This window comes from Megalops cyprinoides, chromosome 18 (assembly GCF_013368585.1).
Source record: "Megalops cyprinoides isolate fMegCyp1 chromosome 18, fMegCyp1.pri, whole genome shotgun sequence".
NCBI lineage: Eukaryota > Metazoa > Chordata > Actinopteri > Elopiformes > Megalopidae > Megalops > Megalops cyprinoides.
The window spans coordinates 1527292-1545211 of record NC_050600.1 but is presented as its reverse complement, the minus strand read 5'-3'; the positions used below and the strand labels follow the sequence as shown (position 1 = coordinate 1545211).

At 45.5% G+C, this 17920-nt stretch overlaps 2 protein-coding genes across 2 annotated transcripts in view; both read left to right on the top strand.

Moving 5' to 3' along the window:
- Positions 1-9429, top strand: part of f13a1b (coagulation factor XIII, A1 polypeptide b) — a 15577-nt gene extending 6148 nt beyond the window's left edge. Inside the window, exons 5-15 of the mRNA XM_036550752.1 lie at positions 1-2; positions 1712-1819; positions 2269-2443; positions 2781-2919; positions 3941-4044; positions 4554-4642; positions 5357-5510; positions 6306-6581; positions 7604-7764; positions 7977-8113; positions 8432-9429. The exon at positions 1-2 is cut by the window's left edge and continues 117 nt beyond it. Of these exons, the coding sequence (XP_036406645.1) occupies positions 1-2; positions 1712-1819; positions 2269-2443; positions 2781-2919; positions 3941-4044; positions 4554-4642; positions 5357-5510; positions 6306-6581; positions 7604-7764; positions 7977-8113; positions 8432-8573 (1487 nt within the window). The 3' untranslated portion in view covers positions 8574-9429. The remainder of the gene's footprint in view (positions 3-1711; positions 1820-2268; positions 2444-2780; positions 2920-3940; positions 4045-4553; positions 4643-5356; positions 5511-6305; positions 6582-7603; positions 7765-7976; positions 8114-8431) is intronic.
- A 4948-nt stretch (positions 9430-14377) lies between these two features.
- On the top strand, positions 14378-17593 carry LOC118793529 (GTPase IMAP family member 2-like). The gene is made up of 4 exons (XM_036551749.1): positions 14378-14410; positions 15167-15225; positions 15718-16730; positions 17538-17593. The coding sequence occupies exons 1-4, from the start codon at positions 14378-14380 to the stop codon at positions 17591-17593; spliced, it is 1161 nt and encodes a 386-aa protein (XP_036407642.1).
- The last annotated feature ends 327 nt before the right edge of the window (positions 17594-17920 follow it).

The window sequence follows — 17920 nt, the reverse complement described above, 5'->3', positions numbered from 1 at the left end:
AGGTAGGTACACCGCCCAGACACTGCCAGCCAGACCCATTCCCCACAGGCTCTCCAGAGGCCTCAGACACCACTGTGGAAAACATGCTTCCCACTGGGTCTACCTCTGACCTGCAGCCCACGCTAAAACAAACCTTACAGGCAGGCATCCAAGGCTCAATGACTGACAAGGCTCTTCTGCGATGGATTTAAAGGAGCAGTCCAAGGATTGACAGATGAAAGTCTTCATTCTCAAACACAGTGTACTTAGAGAGTACAGCCATATGACTGTACCAGAAAAACAAGCTGCACAGATTGGCTCTCAGTTCAAAAGACATATATAAACGCCAGGCCCCACTGGGAAACATAGGCCATAAAATACTGAGTGTACAAATTTAACCGACAGATGATGTAATCGAAATGGGTGAGGAGAGTAATTAGTCGTGTCTCTGAGTCACACCAAAGATTTTTTTCAGCCAATTATTTCACCCTTTGTTGCTTTCACTCCAAAAACACACAGGGCAGAAAAATCTTTTCCTCGCTGGGGTGGAAAAATAATTTATATATAAACAGTTTAATCTGTTTGTGTTGTGGTCAGGTTTGTTTAGATATGCCTTTCCTGGCTCATTGTTTTCAATGGTAGCCTGTAACAGCAGTGCAGAAAGGTGTCTCTTTTTCAGCTCCACTATCGAGTAAATGACACTTATATTCTAACTCTGATTCAGCTATGTAACACACAGACACACACACCACTAAAAATGTTTAATTTAAAGTTAAAGTTGAGTTTAAAGAACTCAATGACCCTAATGTCAAAGTGTGTGATCTGAAGATGCTCCACACTCAGACACGCCAGGTGAAATCCCTGTGGCAACATTAGGTCATCAGAAGCTTTGGCAGTGAAACTGTACCCGAGTGATCTGCCCTACACAGAGGAATAGACTGTTCTATTGCTCATAGGACACATAATCCAGCCAAGGTTTCTCTACATGATAGGATGGAAAGCACAATCCACTGTCCAAGTCATTTTCAGCTAAACCCAGGGTTGATACCATTCTGATCGAAAAAGGGAGTAATCCATTTCCAGGATTTCCAGGATTCCAGTTTCCATGTTTTCTTTTTTCCCATTGCATTTGTCTTTTTATTTCACTTCAATCCCTTTAGTTTTTTTTAATGGCTTTCCCCCAGCTGTATGTTAAAATGTGTTTTTTTATGTGTCGGGTGTATTACAGTTACAATGAAAACAATTAACTAAAATTCAACAGTAGTTAATAAACCCATGAGAACCATCTCACAACAACAATCTGCTGCCCAGCCCCCTATGAACATTATGGTAATAAACTGCTGAGGAGGTTTTGCACGAGGCATGAACACAGGTCAGTGTTATTTGCTTTGTATTGCCTGTGTAGTGTAATTAAACATGCACGCGCACAGACACACCCCTTTTTTATTGTTAAAAACACTGAGCAGTGCTCCCTTATTACCTCATATTGTACTTACTCTCCTGAAATAAACTGACCAGCTGTAGAAAATACTTCATTTTTATTTTAAAAAGCCTGATTCACAGTGCTGTTTTGACGTGCCCAATTTCTAGAAACCAGCATCATTTCGAAAGGTCAGAAGGAGGCTTGCTAGCAATACAGAGCAAGCGGTGTATCACATTGTCATGATAATGGAGTCTTCATTTCTGTTTCCGGGATTTAGAGAGATTTCAGTGAATCCTCTCGTTGTTGCAGTTTGAGTATGGGATCCTCGACGCCTGCCTATATGTCATGGACAAAGCCGTCATGCCCATCACCAACAGAGGAGATCCAATCAAGGTGGCCCGCAAGGCCTCTGCCGCGGTAAGCACGGCCTCCAAGCCAATCACATCTGAGTACTCTGGGCATGTGACACTTCCTCTCTACAGACCAATCACACCTGAGTACCCCAGACATTTGAACTTGACACCTTAGATGAGATGTGATAAATGTATTTTGCAGACCAATCACCACTCAAAAGTCTTATAGTATATGGACAGTCTGCCATAATGGGCACAGTTGGAAGTGAATGGGGTGAGTTACATCCAGACAATTTGAAGATCAGTGAATCTGCCCATGGCATCTACTAAGTGTGACACCCTGAAATGTGTCCTCTGACTCTGCTTCAGTTGTGTTTATGGGCTTTGTAGTTTCTAAGTGTTTTGTGACTCCATTCTCCTGCTGGCGTTGTGGTTAGCAGACCATGGTAGTTGCTGACGCTGTTTGTGACCCGCCCTCTCTTTCCTGTGACCGCGCCCTGTTTGTGGAGCCAGCTGAACTCCCGGGATGATGAGGGGGTGCTGGTGGGGAACTGGAGCGGGGACTACACCTACGGCGTGGCCCCCACATCCTGGACAGGGAGCGTGGAGATCCTGCTGACCTACGCCAGCAGCCAGCAGCCCGTCTGCTACGCCCAGTGCTGGGTCTACGCCGCCGTCTTCAACACCTGTGAGTGTTCACACCTTGCTCACACCTTTTTTACAGCTTGTCAACAGGCAGCTGAAAGACCAGGAAATAGTCAAAGTCAAGACTTCCATACTATCCCTCGACTAGAGAGTTGGAAGATCTAGACACTCATGTAAAACTAAACTGGTCGTCAAAAACTAGACAAAAATAAGGACTTCCACTTCCATGCAAAACCATAGAGTTAATGCTCTCTGAGTGAAATGAAAGCAGGGGCCTTGGAGCGTGTTTCTGTGTCCGTATCTGTTTTGCTGGAAAATGTCGTGCTCTGAAATCCTGCAAGCTCCCTATGGAATGACCCCTTGCTCTCTGATCCCCATAGTCCTGCGATGTCTGGGGATCCCCGCCAGGGTGGTCACCAACTTCTACTCCGCCCATGACAACGACGGAAACTTAAAAACCGACATTATCCTGAATGACGAAGGGAAAGTGGACCGAGCTCGCACTAAGGACTCCATCTGGTACGCCCGGACCATATCAGACTGACCGGCTGAGTGTGCAAATGTCACATTAGAGATGCACTGTTTCCAAAGAGCTTTCTCAGTTCTGTTAACACGTATGAACAACATATTGATGAGCTCTCTGTCTCTCTCATATGGAGGATGAATTAGGAACATGCTGTTATTGAAAAAGTAATGTTGTATTCATTTCTCATTAAGGTTGAGTTCCAGAAAGGTGGAAGGAGATGAAAATTGTTTACTTTTAACACAGTTAATAGCATCTTTCCAGATGCATTTATTTATTTTTTGAACCACAGTTCAAAGAAGTGTTATTTCCCAAACGATGTAACAGATAACTGTCAGAAGATGATGCATTCGCGTTATGATTCACTGGGTCTTGGTCAGGGCTCATCCCCGCTGCTGAGCTGTGCCACAGGGAATGCACTCTGTAACCAGGGACCTCTAACCTCCCATCTGTTCCCGATTAGAGTTTGGTGAAGGAGGGGCACATTCCTGTCCAAAAAGATGACCTCAGTCATGTGGTCCCACATCTCAGGAGAACGGATACAAGAGAGCCCTGGAGCGCTCATAAATTAGGATCTCTGTTCCAGAGGGACATTGGGGGAGGGGGAGCGGAACAGGTCACTGGCTCTGCCGAAATGTGAAACATTTGGTGTGTGCCCCCATCATCCTGCACGCAAAAGACATGAGGGTAGCGTTGAGAGAGAGAGTGAGGGTTCATGGATCCCCAAGAAGGGGCCATGCTATCGTTTGCTTTACGTGACTCACTGATTTTAGGCAGTTATGGCGTTTTTGTATTAGAGAGCAAAGCCGATTGCTTCACATAATTCAGTGACAACACAGAGTAGCTCCACTTACTGCTGTGGGTCACGAAGCTACAGTGTAGTGTTGCTAGGTAACAAGCATCGTTCCACCTCATGATTCCGCTCATTTTGCACAGCTTCTGCAGCTGAAGTGAGCCTGTTGCTCTTTCTGCACTCTGGGCGGCTCACGCTTTACCTGCTTCTGGCTGCCTCTGCAGGAACTACCACTGCTGGAACGAATGCTACATGAGCAGACCTGACCTGCCTACAGGGTTTGGTGGCTGGCAGGCTGTGGATGCCACCCCCCAGGAGACCAGCGATGGTGAGCCCCCCACCACCACCACCAACCCCTGATCCCCCCTGCCAGTTTATATTGTCACAAAAATGTTTGCTCCTCTTCAAGCTAACCCACTGATTCACCTTGATCCTCAGTGTAAGTGTAGAGGAGCCCACCAACACTTCTCATTAATGAGCCAAAGGAACAAAAGGTTAAAAGAAAACCGTGATCTATTTTTAAAATACAACAAGCAAAACAAAGGAAACCCGCCTATGCACCAGCAGCAGCGACACAGCGAGCCTCCCTCAGCTCTGCAGCCACACCTGCATTTAATCAGGCTTCAATCAGTCAGGTGTGGCTCGTTATCCAATAGGCCAGAGTTCCCAAACAAATTAACACAGGTGCACACAATTAAATAATTGACACAATTCACAATTAACTTGTAATTGACAACAATTGACGATTGATATTTAGTACTTGGGGAGAGGTGGTGAAGGCTCTCCTTCACAGTAGGTTTAAACTAAGGCTGTGTTTTTCTGCTCTTTCTGCTGTAGGGCTGTACAGATGTGGTCCTGCCTCTGTCCACGCCATCAAACATGGAGAGATATGCTACCCCTTCGATGCTCCGTTTGTGTTTGCAGAGGTAACCTGCTACATCTCAGCAACTGCTCTGCCCCCACCCCCCCACCCTGACTCTCACTACAGTGAGACAGGAAGTAGGAACACGGATAAGGCACAACCCTTAAATTATCTTCCCTGAAAGGGCAGTTAGCTGTAGGCTTTACCAAATTCAGGATTTGGCCTGATTCTACTAGCCAGTCGTCTTCATGACATTTCTGTAAAAATTGTTGCTTACACATCTTTTTTATATATAATTTTTTAAATTTTGATATGCATTTTCAAAGAATCATGAAGCATTAAAAGAAATAACCAAATAAATTAACAAGCCTTAAGGAAATAAATTGGGCACTATTTGCCAAAACCATGTCAGTAACTTTCTCAGATTTGTTTTGTGATTTATTTATTATTTATTAAGTATTGGTACTGATTAGGAAATGACTCTATTTCAGTGTTTGTCATTATGTATGTGGTTGTGTCCTATATCAGTAATTCACTGTACTGTACTGCTGAGGATCGGGGTTTGAGGGCCACAGGAAGGAGACGCGATGTTCACCCTGTGCAGTGTGTCACCTGGTCTCTGCCGGTGGGAGTCTCTGCCAGCCTGTCACCTGGTCTCTGCCGGTGGGGGGCGTGTACAGCGTGTCACCTTGTCTCTGCCGGTGGGGGCGTGTCACCTGGTCTCTGCCGGTGGGAGTCTCTGCCAGCGTTTCACCTGGTCTCTGTTGTTGCCACACAGGTGAACAGCGACGTGGTGTTTTACGAGCGGAACAAGAACGGGAGCATGCAGGTCGTGAAGGTCAACCGGTCCCACGTGGGTCGCAAGATTCTGACCAAAGCGATCGGCCGGGACGAGCCCGTCGAAATCACCAGCCTCTACAAATTCCAGGAGGGTACGGGGGGAGGAGGGGCACACCGAGCTGGGATAACGCTGTTTGTGGGCACACAGCCAAACACTGTTACGTTACCAATGTATAACCCAAAAGCAGGTTCTCTCATATGACATGACAGCAAGTCTTGCTTAGCATGAGTAAGAGTGGAAACCGATGCCTCAGCTGGAAAGAGACGTGGGAGCATGATGCAGAATTCATGGTTTTGTGAATTATATTGTATTACATTACTGACACTTAGCAGACACTCTTATCAGAGCTCTTATCCAGAGCTACCTACATTCTAACCTGAAGTGACTTACATTGGTTACAGTTTTATCCATTTGTACAGTTTAGGCAATTCTGGGTTAAATGCATGTCCAGCGGGGAATCGAACCAGCAACATTTCGGTTATGAGACCCGCTCCTTACCACTAATGCCACACTGCTGAATTATGAGGTGTTGATGCACATAGAAAGAATTAAAGAAAATTCTCTCACATCATGATATAGCCTCCAAAAGTTAAACAAACTTACAGAGAAATTTCTTGCAACTCACAACCAAAAAGCACTGTAGTAGCATTATTCCTCTTTAACACTGTCAGGGATGGGCTTTTAGTTGATCATTGCTGATCATGAAAAGATGCCACTGGTCAGGCTTCCACACAGGTAGATCTGATTGGTGGGACTCTAACACGGGTAAAACTGATTGTTAGGACTCTAACACGGGTAAAACTGATTGGTGGGACTCTAACACGGGTAAAACTGATTGGTGGGACTCTAACACGGGTAAAACTGATTGGTGGGACTCCCGGGGCAGGCACTGACGAGGAGCGCACGGTGACTGAGAAGGCGGACGGGTACGGTGTGACTCGCCAGAAAGACACCTCCGCCCAGGCGGACGTGCACCTGGAGCTGCTGGCGCAGGAAGTGAGTGTGGGAGACGACTTCCAGCTCACCCTGGAGTTCAAGAACAACAGCGGGAACCGCCACACCGTCAACGCCTACGTCAACGGCTACGTGGTCTACTACACCGGCGTCACCAGCGACGAGGTCAAGTCCAAGACCCTGAAGGTGACCGTGGAGCCCTGGCAGAGTGAGTTGGAGTCCTCTGGAGGATGATGGAGCTCAGGAGAACATGGGAGAAAAATTCCCATATTATGCCATGCTATTTTGAATGATTACATTTGTTCTGTAACACACACACACACACACACACACACAATGTGCAAAAGGTAAGAAAGAAACTCACAACATGATGATCAATCAGTGTAATGCTCATACAGTCATGGAGAAACCTGAGGTTTCGTTTGGTTCCATATCTTGGGATGAAGTGTGCCCTGCTGCTTCCTTCTAACTTTTGGTTGAGAGTCGTAGGAATGCTATGCCCTTTCCTTCACACTAACCTTTGACCAGCAAAATCCAGTTTAGCCAAAGACACTGGAGAGGACATTATACAGTACATGCTTTCCCACTGCATATCATGGTGAGACATTTCATGCATTAATAACTCTGCTGTCAGAGTGAAATATGTCTTTCTGTAACTGCCACCTGTGCTGTCTTGTTCTGACAGACGTCAGCGTGAAACAGCTGTCGCAGTTCTCTTTATTCACCCCGTTTTTAAAATGTAAAAACCACCATCAAATCCCCTGAGCCTGGACTGGCTGAGACTAAAGAGATTAACTGTCTCAAATCTTAAATCTTTTGCTCAAAGCCACAGAGAACAACTGCAAAGCGAGGCTACAGAAGAGAAAATTCAATCCAGCTAAAAAGTGGATTTTCTCTCTCCTTTACAGTTCAGCTTGTGGTTTATTACATAACGTATGTCCCACCAGCCCCTAAATTAGAGTTAGTTAGGGTTCATGGAAATTAGTCACTGTTTATGGATGTAATATGTAAGCTATATGTCTGCGGTATTTCTGCTTGTCTCGGCTGATCATCCGTGTCCTCTTTGCTGCATGTGCTGTCTCTCTGCTGATGGTATGTGTGTGTGTGTGTGCGTGTGCGTACGCATGTGTGTGTGTGTGTGTGTGTATGTGTGTGTGTATGTGTGTGTGTGTGCATGCACGTGTGTGTGTGTGTGCGCGTGCGTGTATGTGTGCCACCACTGTGTTGCAGGTCAGCGTGTTGCTGTGGACGTGCGCTCCAAAGACTACCTGAACAAGCTGGTGGAGCAGGCCAGCCTGCACTTCATCGTCAACGGCCGCGTGGACGACGGCAGCCAGATCGTCAGCGCCATGCGAGTCATCACCCTGCACGCCCCCAAGCTCACCATCAAGGTCCGCTGCCCCCGGACCTTCTGCACTAGCCCAGCCCATGTTGACCACACCCATATCATCTGTTGACTCCACCCATTTCTCTTGTTGGCTCCACCCTTATTTGGCACTTGCTCTGCCCGAGTTTCCCATTCGCCCCTGTAACATTCCCCAGCCCCTCTCTCTCCCTGCTTTACAAACAGTTTCAGTGCCCTGACCTCATCCTCTCTGTGTAGGTGACTGGAGTCCCACGGGTCAGTGAGGAGATGTTCGTCACCGTGGAGTTCACCAACCCTTTCCAGTTTAACCTGGACAACGTGTTCCTGCGTGTGGAAGGGCCAGGGCTCATGGCACCCAAAAGTAAACATTACAGGTAACCAACAGAGGCAAAACGCAGGAAACTGCAGGGGTGCAGAAGTCCCTGCTGCCACATGGCCACTCGGGAGACCCCTCCCTGATTTTATGCTGAAAATATTCTGTGTTGGGAGCAAGTGTTGCATGCACTGCTCTTACAAGGCAACAGCTCAGTGCTGCCCCCTCCCTGCAGTCAGCGGTAGTGATCCTGTGTGCTGATTACAGCTCAGTGCTGCCCCCTCCCTGCAGTCAGCGGTAGTGATCCTGTGTGCTGATTACAGCTCAGTGCTGCCCTCTCCCTGCAGTAATGATCTCTCTGTGTGTCTCTGCCTTCCAGCCTGATCTCCTCGAAATCTCCCCTGACGTGGACCGAGGCCTTCACCCCGCGGCGGCCTGGGCGCTCCAAGCTCATGGTCACCTTGGACTGCGCTGCCCTGAGACAGGTGTACGGCCAGGTGGACGTCGACATCAAACCCTGAGAGCCGAGTGGGATGTTCCCAGACCCGCCCTGTCCCAGGAGAGGGAGAGAGGGAGGGAGCCGGGGTCCGGACGGCAAACAGCAGTGCTGCGTTTTTTTTCTCTAGCGCTTTGCTTTACTTCGCTTTACTCCTCCATCTTGCTCTTTGCACTCTTCACCCCCCTCAGCAGTAGGAATCTACATACAGTTACATCAGCTGAGCAGGGGCCGCGGGTGGCGTCTGATAACTGTCGCACGGGGTCAGTGTTTGGGTCAAACAAGCAAGCAGTCAGCGAGAGAAAACAAAAGGCTCATTTTTTTCTAGAGGAACTTGGTGGTTATCAGAAACATAGGCCCTCTGAAACCGCTGAACATGTCTCACTGGCAGCGGTGCCACATATCCACAAGACTCTGGAACCCACTCTACATTGGATAATACTTTATGCTTAAGTTGACCTTCCATTGACACATTACATTATTGTCATTTATCAGACACCCATATCCAGATATACTTCAAATTTTATCCACTTATTATTTGCTCAGACAATTCTGGGTTAAGTACCCAAGGGTACAACAGCAGTGCCACAGTGGGGAATTGAAACAACAACCTTTTGGTTATGAGCCCTGCTCCTCATCACTACACCACATTGCTGCCCACTACTGCCCCAACTCAGATCTGTTTGTGACAGAGCAACCCACCCACCATTGCTTTGTACATTTAATCTCTGTGTATTTAGAAGTGTATTGCAGCTTTCAGCAGCTTTGGCTGAGCTGAAACAGGGACTGGTACTGATCCTGTGTAGATGCTTTGGACAGATAAAGGCTGCCAGTGTACTTGGGCAGCTTTAAAATACAAAACAATTCCATCCTTTACTTCATTTAACGTCTGAGCAAAGGCTTATGCTATAACCATGTTAAAATTAAAATGAGCAGGAAAGCATTTCAGCTTCAATGTATTCAGAACTATTTTTAGTCTTTATATTGCAGTAGACTCTAACATATATAATTCTGAGAAGAGAAAGTTCTCATACTTTTGGATGACTAACACTTGTATTTTATTGTTTTTTTTTAAGCTTCACGCTTCCTGCTAAAATGAGGTTTACCTTAAATGTGCTGTTACAACACTGATAAGGTGGCCCTGCATTTCAAACTGCTGTTGACAGACAATAAAAAATGCAATTAAAATAAGTGTCACTGTGTGAATGCATTTTATTGCTATGATCAATATGGAAGGCTCTCAGCACCACCACACTCCAGAGTAAAGGATCCATATTCTTTTAGTCCCATCTCAGTATGAGAATTCTGGGCCTTTTATGTTTCTTTATGTAAATGAGAACATTATGAATTAACCCTTTATGCAAATGAGTACTTTATAATGACGTGTGACCATGCAAAGTTCTCTTTGTCATACACCTCTCTCTTTTGTGATTTTGCTGAGGCATTCTTTCAGCATGAATCAGTAACTGCAGTTGTAGTGGAGCTCAGATGTGCATGTGAGATCGCTACAAAAATTATTTTCACCACCACTTCAAGTAAGGACGTGTATAAACTTGATGTGTCATCAGTGCGGCCAGTCAAACACAGCGTGACAAAACCACGGCACATGCACCAAATCCTTTTTTTCTGTAACATTTGCAGATGAAGCTTTCGTTTGTGTCCCCACTGTTTCCCTGTGACGGCTGTAAGTTTCAGCGTTGCCTGTGGAGGTGCTCAATGCACCACTTCCTCAAACCCTCTGAGATGTTTCCAGTGAGTGTTACACTCTGCTGCTCTGAAGCACTGCAAGTTTTGAAACAGATGAAAACTGGACAACAAAATAATCAATCTTACTGAAACTATTTTAGCAGCAGCTCACATTTTCTTAATCCCAGAGCATTCCAAGACCATGTTATTGAACAGCGAGCTCATATAATCTATTCACATGGAGGAACACTGCAAAGATGATAACAGCCTATGAAAACCACCAAGGACCATTGTTTATCTTACAGACAGGAGTGTGTCTAGCACTGTGTCAAACTGGGACAATCCAAGGATCTATGCTTCCATGACAGTTTTTGTAAAGTATTCTAACATTGACAGGTAGATGCAGGGACTATCGATGGCATATGTAACAGAGTCAAAAGAAAAAGCTGTATGTTTAATAAAAGCTGTATATTTTTGTGTTTTTTTCTAATTTTACATACTGATGGATATGTAGTGTATATATGTTACACAATCTCCATATTACATCTTTAGTATTACTGTGCAAATGTACCACGAATGGGTAGAAGTCTACATAGAAGTATCAGTCTTAAACAGAAGCACTAAAGCATACATGGTAAAGTATATAGCTGCCGCTACATGCAGTAGCTCTATAAATAAAAACAGCATAGGAATGACTCTGTCCCAGTGTTTTACATGCAGTAGCTCTATGAATAAAAACAGCATAGGAATGACTCAGTCCCAGTGTTTTACATGCAGTAGCTCTATGAATAAAAACAGCATAGGAATGACTCTGTCCCAGTGTTTTACATGCAGTAGCTCTATGAATAAAAACAGCATAGGAATGACTCTGTCCCAGTGTTTTACATGCAGTAGCTCTATAAATAAAAACAGCATAGGAATGACTCTGTCCCAGTGTTTTACATGCAGTAGCTCTATAAATAAAAACAGCATAGGAATGACTCTGTCCCAGTGTTTTTGCCACACTACAATCAATTAAAACAGGAACTGGAGATTGAAACGATTTAACAGGGCTCAATTCCTCTCCTACATCATGGTGTGTGGTTATGTATGTTGCATTCTTTTGCAGAAGATGGCAGTTTAGAAAATAAAACACATGTTTAAAGACAGCAAATGCACTGTATCATGTTAAATAGAGTAATAATAACAGTAGTAATAATAAGGGCGAACAATATTAAACTGTATTTAAATAACATGATTCATACCTGAAGCAGAAGTACATTTCGTCTACATTACCTGATTAGTGAAAATAAGAATCAAAACATAAAGTACAATCTTTTTGAATGATAAGGTCTACACCTGACTGAAACTCCCCAAGTGCAATATTCCTATTTATAAAACTACTGATCTGTTTAAATACCACCATTTCATGAAATATAACGGTCAAATATTGATCTTCATCAGATTTCCTGCATTTTGGTGGTTTATGTCAATATACGTGGAACACGGCAAAATGACAACAGTTAAGGGGGAAAAAATTAAAAATGAAATCTAAAAAATGTAATCGGGCAAGCACCCAAGCAAGTTCTTGGCATTATAAAATTTGGGAAGAGGTTTGACCATAAATGCATAATCAGCTGTTTCATTTCAGTTTTAGCAGGTCTTCCTCATGGCAAACCGGTCTCATCCGGAGCTGTGGCAGTGTAGCAGACCTGGCCCGAGAAGGAGCATCTATCTCTGAGATACGCAGCATCTTCAAATGCTATCTGTAATATAGTAAAGCTGTTGGGAGACCTGAATAATTAAAAGATGGAAATTAATTCTTGACTCTGAATCCCAGGTAAGTTAAAAAATAAACACGCAATACTTACGTTTTCTTAACATTAGTCTATTCCGATTTTTAATCACAAAGGGCAAACTATTAGCAGACAGAGGTAAGGGAAGGTGCAGAAGGTAATATTCCGGCAGGGATGGGTTGTCCAAAAGGATGTTGCTTTACCCAAAAGGAAGTGGCCTACGACACGTGAAATACAGTAGAAATGGAGAGATTTCTTCAAGTGCTGATAACCCTCCTAATAATAATTAATATTGTCTGGCAATTTATGTTGGAAGTATTTAAGGATGCACGAATGAGACAAATAAATGCCCTCATCAACGCTTTGATGCAGGAAACAATAAATCGCTACGTCAACTTTTTGTCAACAAATGGGTTTCCATCATCCAATTAGCGAAAAAAAACACAAACAAAATGTTTTCTACCTGAAGCAAATGTTTTGCGATACAGGGGAAAAATAAGCGAAATTTGGCAAAAATTGCAAATTTTTCCATTCGGCATTTTTGATGCGCTACTTCAGAGGTAGGCTGATGGAAACATGCTAGAGTGTGCCGTGTCTGCCGGGGTCACCTTGATTTAAGACAAATATAAAATTGAGATTCATCGAATTTAAACTGAAGTCGAATTTGTAAATTGTACCGAATCGTCTAAATAGAATTCATCTAAAATTGTCTAAAATTCATGTCCTAAGGCAGTATCATATCTCCTGTCCTTTGTACTATAGCCGGACCACTGTACGTCCAAGACACCAGGCCGTGTCACTGTTAAATATAAAGATGATGCTGCGCTAGCTGGTCTTATAAAAAAAAAAAAAAGATTTCAGATCTAGCTATTTAATGCACTGGTATCTCTAGCAGATAACTTGTACCTTGTTCTGCCGACTATTGAAACCTGGTCATGCAGCACTTCTAATACTGTTGACTCTTTATATGGCATTTTGCTTGTGTTTGTACACTGCCTTACTTGTAAGTCACTTTTTTATAATAAAAAAGATATTTAGATTGGGTTTCGATTCCATGCACCCACCCATGACAGTGATATTTGATCGACCATGACCTTTTGAAGATGGAACCCTGGTGGTGCATCCTGTCCTCATTTTCCTCATTTTTATGCTGCCTCTTCTGCAAATTGCAGGACACGGTTGTCCCAGCTAGGAACACTCTGGAAAGTGACTAGGTTTTGTTGCGTCTCTCATCCCACCATGGAGACACACCTGGGAGCTCTGTTATGTCCACATACAGTCATCACCTGAGCAGTCACACCTCCATAAGCTCCAGGTGGTAGTGTGAACCCCTGAACGCTCACAGTTGCCTGTCAGAGCACAGTGGGTGACTGAGATGGCGGCTCACTCTACAAGCGCCACTCCTGGTGAGTTCTCAAACCAGAATGCGTCATTGTGCTCTGGCAAAAGTGGCTGATCATTTTTGTACTGCAGTGTATTTGAACCTGTATAGTTTTACCAATTTTGTTTTCCTCCTGTGTTGCAAGACCTGCGTATGTAATTATATGAATAATTATGTCCATATGATTCTGGTAACCCATAAAGAAAAGTTTAAACATACTGTTTTAGTTACGGCTCTGGAGTAGCTTTATATTTGTCTACTATGATGACTGACACGGGACACAAAATTGCATTTTTTCTTTTCACTGATAGGTGGCGCTCACACTCTCTCAGAGCTGAGAGTTGTGCTGCTGGGAGGCACAAACACTGGGAAAAGCTCAGCAGGAAACACCATCCTGGGCAGAGAGGTGTTTGACACGCAGAAAGTGATCAGGGAATGTGTAAAAGGACAGCGGGAGGTACACGGAAGGCTGGTCACTGTGGTCGACACGCCAGGATGGGTCTACTACAACTTCAAAACAATTCCACAGTGGCTGAAATGCAAAACGATGAAAAGTGTGAAGCTCTGTCCACCAGGACCCCATGCATTCCTCCTGGTTGTCCCACTCTCTTCTTCTTGTCACGCTCACATCAACAGGAAAGCAATAAATGAATATATGATGATTTTTGGTGAGACAGTCTGGACACACACTATAGTGCTGTTCACTTTTGGAGACTTCCTGGGAAACACAACCATTGAGCAGCACTTTAAAACTGAAGGACAAGCCCTCCAGTGGCTTCTAGAAAAATGTGGGAACAGGTATCATGTTTTGGACAACACGGACAAGAAGAATCACCTTCAGGTAACAAGGCTGCTGGAGAATATAGAGGTGAGGGAAAGACATTGGAGATGCCAAGATACTAAACACCACACACAGATGGAAGAAAGAAAAAAGGAAGAGGAGCAAAGGAAATATTCAAGACAACAAGAGAGAGAGGACACTTCAGTATGGCAGCACCGACCCGAGAGATCCCTCCACAGGTATGCATGATTGTGATGCACTGAAAGCAACCTCAGCAAAAACCACGCCTGTGATGGCATATAAGCAATTCCAATTGATGTGTGAGATGTGCTTGATTGGTTACCAGATAGGATGCAATCGTCTTCCTGAGTATAAATAATGGGGCTCTGCCTGTCTTCTATCTGTCCTCCTCTCCTGCCTGAAACAAATCAGTCATTAGTCATTATTGAAATAAAAACTGCACACCACAACCTTCACTTGAGAGTCATTAAAATCTATTTATGAAGGCACTGTCCATGATTACACAACACTGATCTTCCAGTACAGTGCATAGACAACCATTATGGCCTCCTTCCTTACTATAGGCTAAGCTCACCTGCATTAAGCTTAACTGCATGCCACCCTACCTTTGCTCACCCAGCCCCAAGGCCCTCACCCAGAAACCAACAGAGCTCCCTCTTGAGAAGAGATCCTTATTTTTCCACATGAAGATAGAGTCTTAATTGACTTACAATGACAGGTTTTTGCAAAGTTACAATGTTATCCATTTTACAGCTGGATACCTACTGAGGCAATTGTGGGTTAAGTACCTTGCCCAAGGGTACAGCCGCAGCATCCCATGGGGAATCAAACTGGCAACCTTTCAGTTACAATTCCAGTTCCTTAACCACTATGCTACACTGCCACCCACTGACCTATGCCATACCACTGGATTACACTCACCATCAAACACAAAAAAACTTGAGCCTAATCTGCGGGTCCCTCTTGTCTCTCAGGGGAGCCAGTGCTGTGTTGCTGAATCACCACCTGCAGGCCACCAGTGTCCAGCTAACAGGTGAGTCTTTGGTTTCACAGCACCTGTTGTCCTCAGCATCGCACACATTTGCTGTGACTGGAGAACATATACATCCTTTGACATTTGGAGATGCACTTTCTGTCACTGTGCACTCTTCGACCGTTTGGCTTTCTCCCACCATAAGGTCTCCCCTTGAAACTTCCCCCTGAAATCAGCAGGGCTTTCCGATAGTTGTATTCTTCAAACACCAAAACATTGCCTCCCCAACTGATCATGATAATAACTTTTAAAACTTTTTTTGTGAATAAATAATCATCGTACCAGTTTATTTATGTATTAAACGAAGACATTCCTCAGACAATGTAAATGGTCAAAACATAAATGCAGAGCTTATTAGGAGACTGTAGACTTCAGCAAGATCTGTTCTTCATTAGTGATTGACAGGAGATCTCACAGGGTGTTTTGTGTTGCAGTGGGTGGAGAGACTCCCAGTCCGGTCTTCCCAGCGACTCCCTGTGTCTCTGAGCTCAGGCTGGTTCTGCTGGGTCGCACTGGGGCTGGGAAGAGTGCAGCAGGAAACACCATCCTGGGCAGAGAGGAGTTTGTGTCCCAGGCCAGCTCACTTCCAGTGACCATAAAGAGTGACAAGAAGAGAGGGCGTGTTGCCGGGAGACGGGTATCTGTGGTGGACACTCCAGACTGGTTCTGTCCTGGACTCTCTGTGGGGGAGATGAAGCGGGATGTGGGGCTCTGTTTTAACCTCTCCTCCCCAGGACCCCACGCCTTCCTCCTGGTCATTCCAGTGAGTAGATCACACCAAGAGTTTAAAGACACCCTACAGAGAGAGCAGGAGATTTTTGGGGAGGGTTTCTTTGCGCACACGCTGGTCCTCTTCACTCACGTGGACAGGCTGAGGGGTGGCAGCCTGGAGGGGTACATCCAAACAGGCGGGGTGGAGCTGCGGAAGTGTGTGGCACGCTGTCGCCAAGGCTGCCACGCCCTCGACAACACCGACAGAAACAATCGCGTTCAGGTGGCCGAGCTGCTGAGGAAGCTGGAGGAGGCCATGGCTCAGAGTAACAGCGCCTTCTACCGCTGGGAGGAGCCCCGGGAGGACACACCCCAGCCGGGACAGAGAGACACCCACCTGCAGGGGCCCACAGAACCGAGGCCGGGGCAGGGAGGGAGGCTGGAGGCCCACTGCCCCATCAAAGCTGTGGGGGTGAAGGAGGAGCAGCTCAGATCGCTGGAGGAGAGGGGGGCGGCTGAGCAGGGGCTGCAGAGAGCACAGGAGGACCGAGAGGAGCTGGGAGGAGCAGCGGAGAGGGGAGAGCAGGAGGAGAGACACTGCACAGAGAATGAGACACACAGGGAGTTCCGTCCCAGCCCTGCCTCACACAAACCAGCGAGACACAGAGAGGCACTGCAGGAGCTGAGGGAGATGGTGGGACAGGTCAGCACTCTCATGGAGAGGCTCAGAATGACCTACGAGGAGGAGGCCAGAGAGGAGGCAGAGAGACACAGAGAGACCCTCCAGCAGCTCAGCGAGTTAACAGCACAGTCTACTGCAGCCACACAGGAGCACAGAGCAGCTTTGAGACTAAGAGATGAGGAGAGAGACAGACTGGAGACAGAGATGGAGAGAATGAAAGAGGAAGTGGCAGAGCTGATGTCAGAGAGAGAGGAGCTGAGGGGACAGTATGAGGAGAAGGTCCGAGAGGCGGAGCAGAACAGAGCCCTCGTCCAGCAGGTCAGGGCGCTGGCAGCACAGTTCAACACGCTCACCGGGGGGGAATAAAACCAGACCCAGGACTGGAGGGGTGGGGGAGCAGGAGTTCATAATGCCCCCTGATGGAATGTACCAATCAGTATGGATCGGGGGTGTGTGTTTGTGTGTGTGTGTTTGGGGGAGGGCGGATTAGAGTTTCACCTGAGTGGCTGAGGATTTTATACGTATTGCACCTTTTTGTACAGTCACACAGCTTTATGATCTGTGCACTGCTAACACTAACATAATGCCAGTCACTCTGGAGAAGCCTGTCGGAATAACTGCTGGACTGACGAACTGACAGACAGACAGACAGATGGCTCTGCTTGATACTGATCTTGTCAAGAAATGTATTTTTGAAGCATTATTTTATTGAAGTTCCAAATGAATATTCAAGAAAGGAATCTTCAGATTATCCCCATGCAATAAACCAAACCCAGAGAAACCTGCCCCGTCCGCAGCTATAGAACTCCCATAGTGTCACCACTTCCTTTCTGTATCAGCTGTTCACGGCGTCCCTCCTCCAGCCCATCTCCCCCATTTCTTTTCCCTGTTACTGATGTTCAAACTGTGGGTCAACCAGCTCACCTGGTGGACAGGTGCGATCCCTTCTTCGGACTCCAAGCCAAATATACGTAGCGCTATATCCAGATCAACAGCAACCTTGACACTGTGATTATGTGTAAATTTATATCTACTGAATCAGAGAATGACCATAGTAATCGCTGGTGTAAACTGATAGACTGACTTCTTCACTATCTGCCTGATGACCGTATGTCCTTGGCTTCTTCCATTTATTCCTCTGATACAAATGTGTTATGATTGCAACTGTGAAAAAAGTATCTTTGGGTGGAAAAGAGGTCCTCAATGGGCTTCTCTTATACAATATGGAAGTTTTTACATTATTCAAGCATGAATAGGTTCAGTAACATTCATAATGAGTAAATGTTAAACAAATATGTGTGC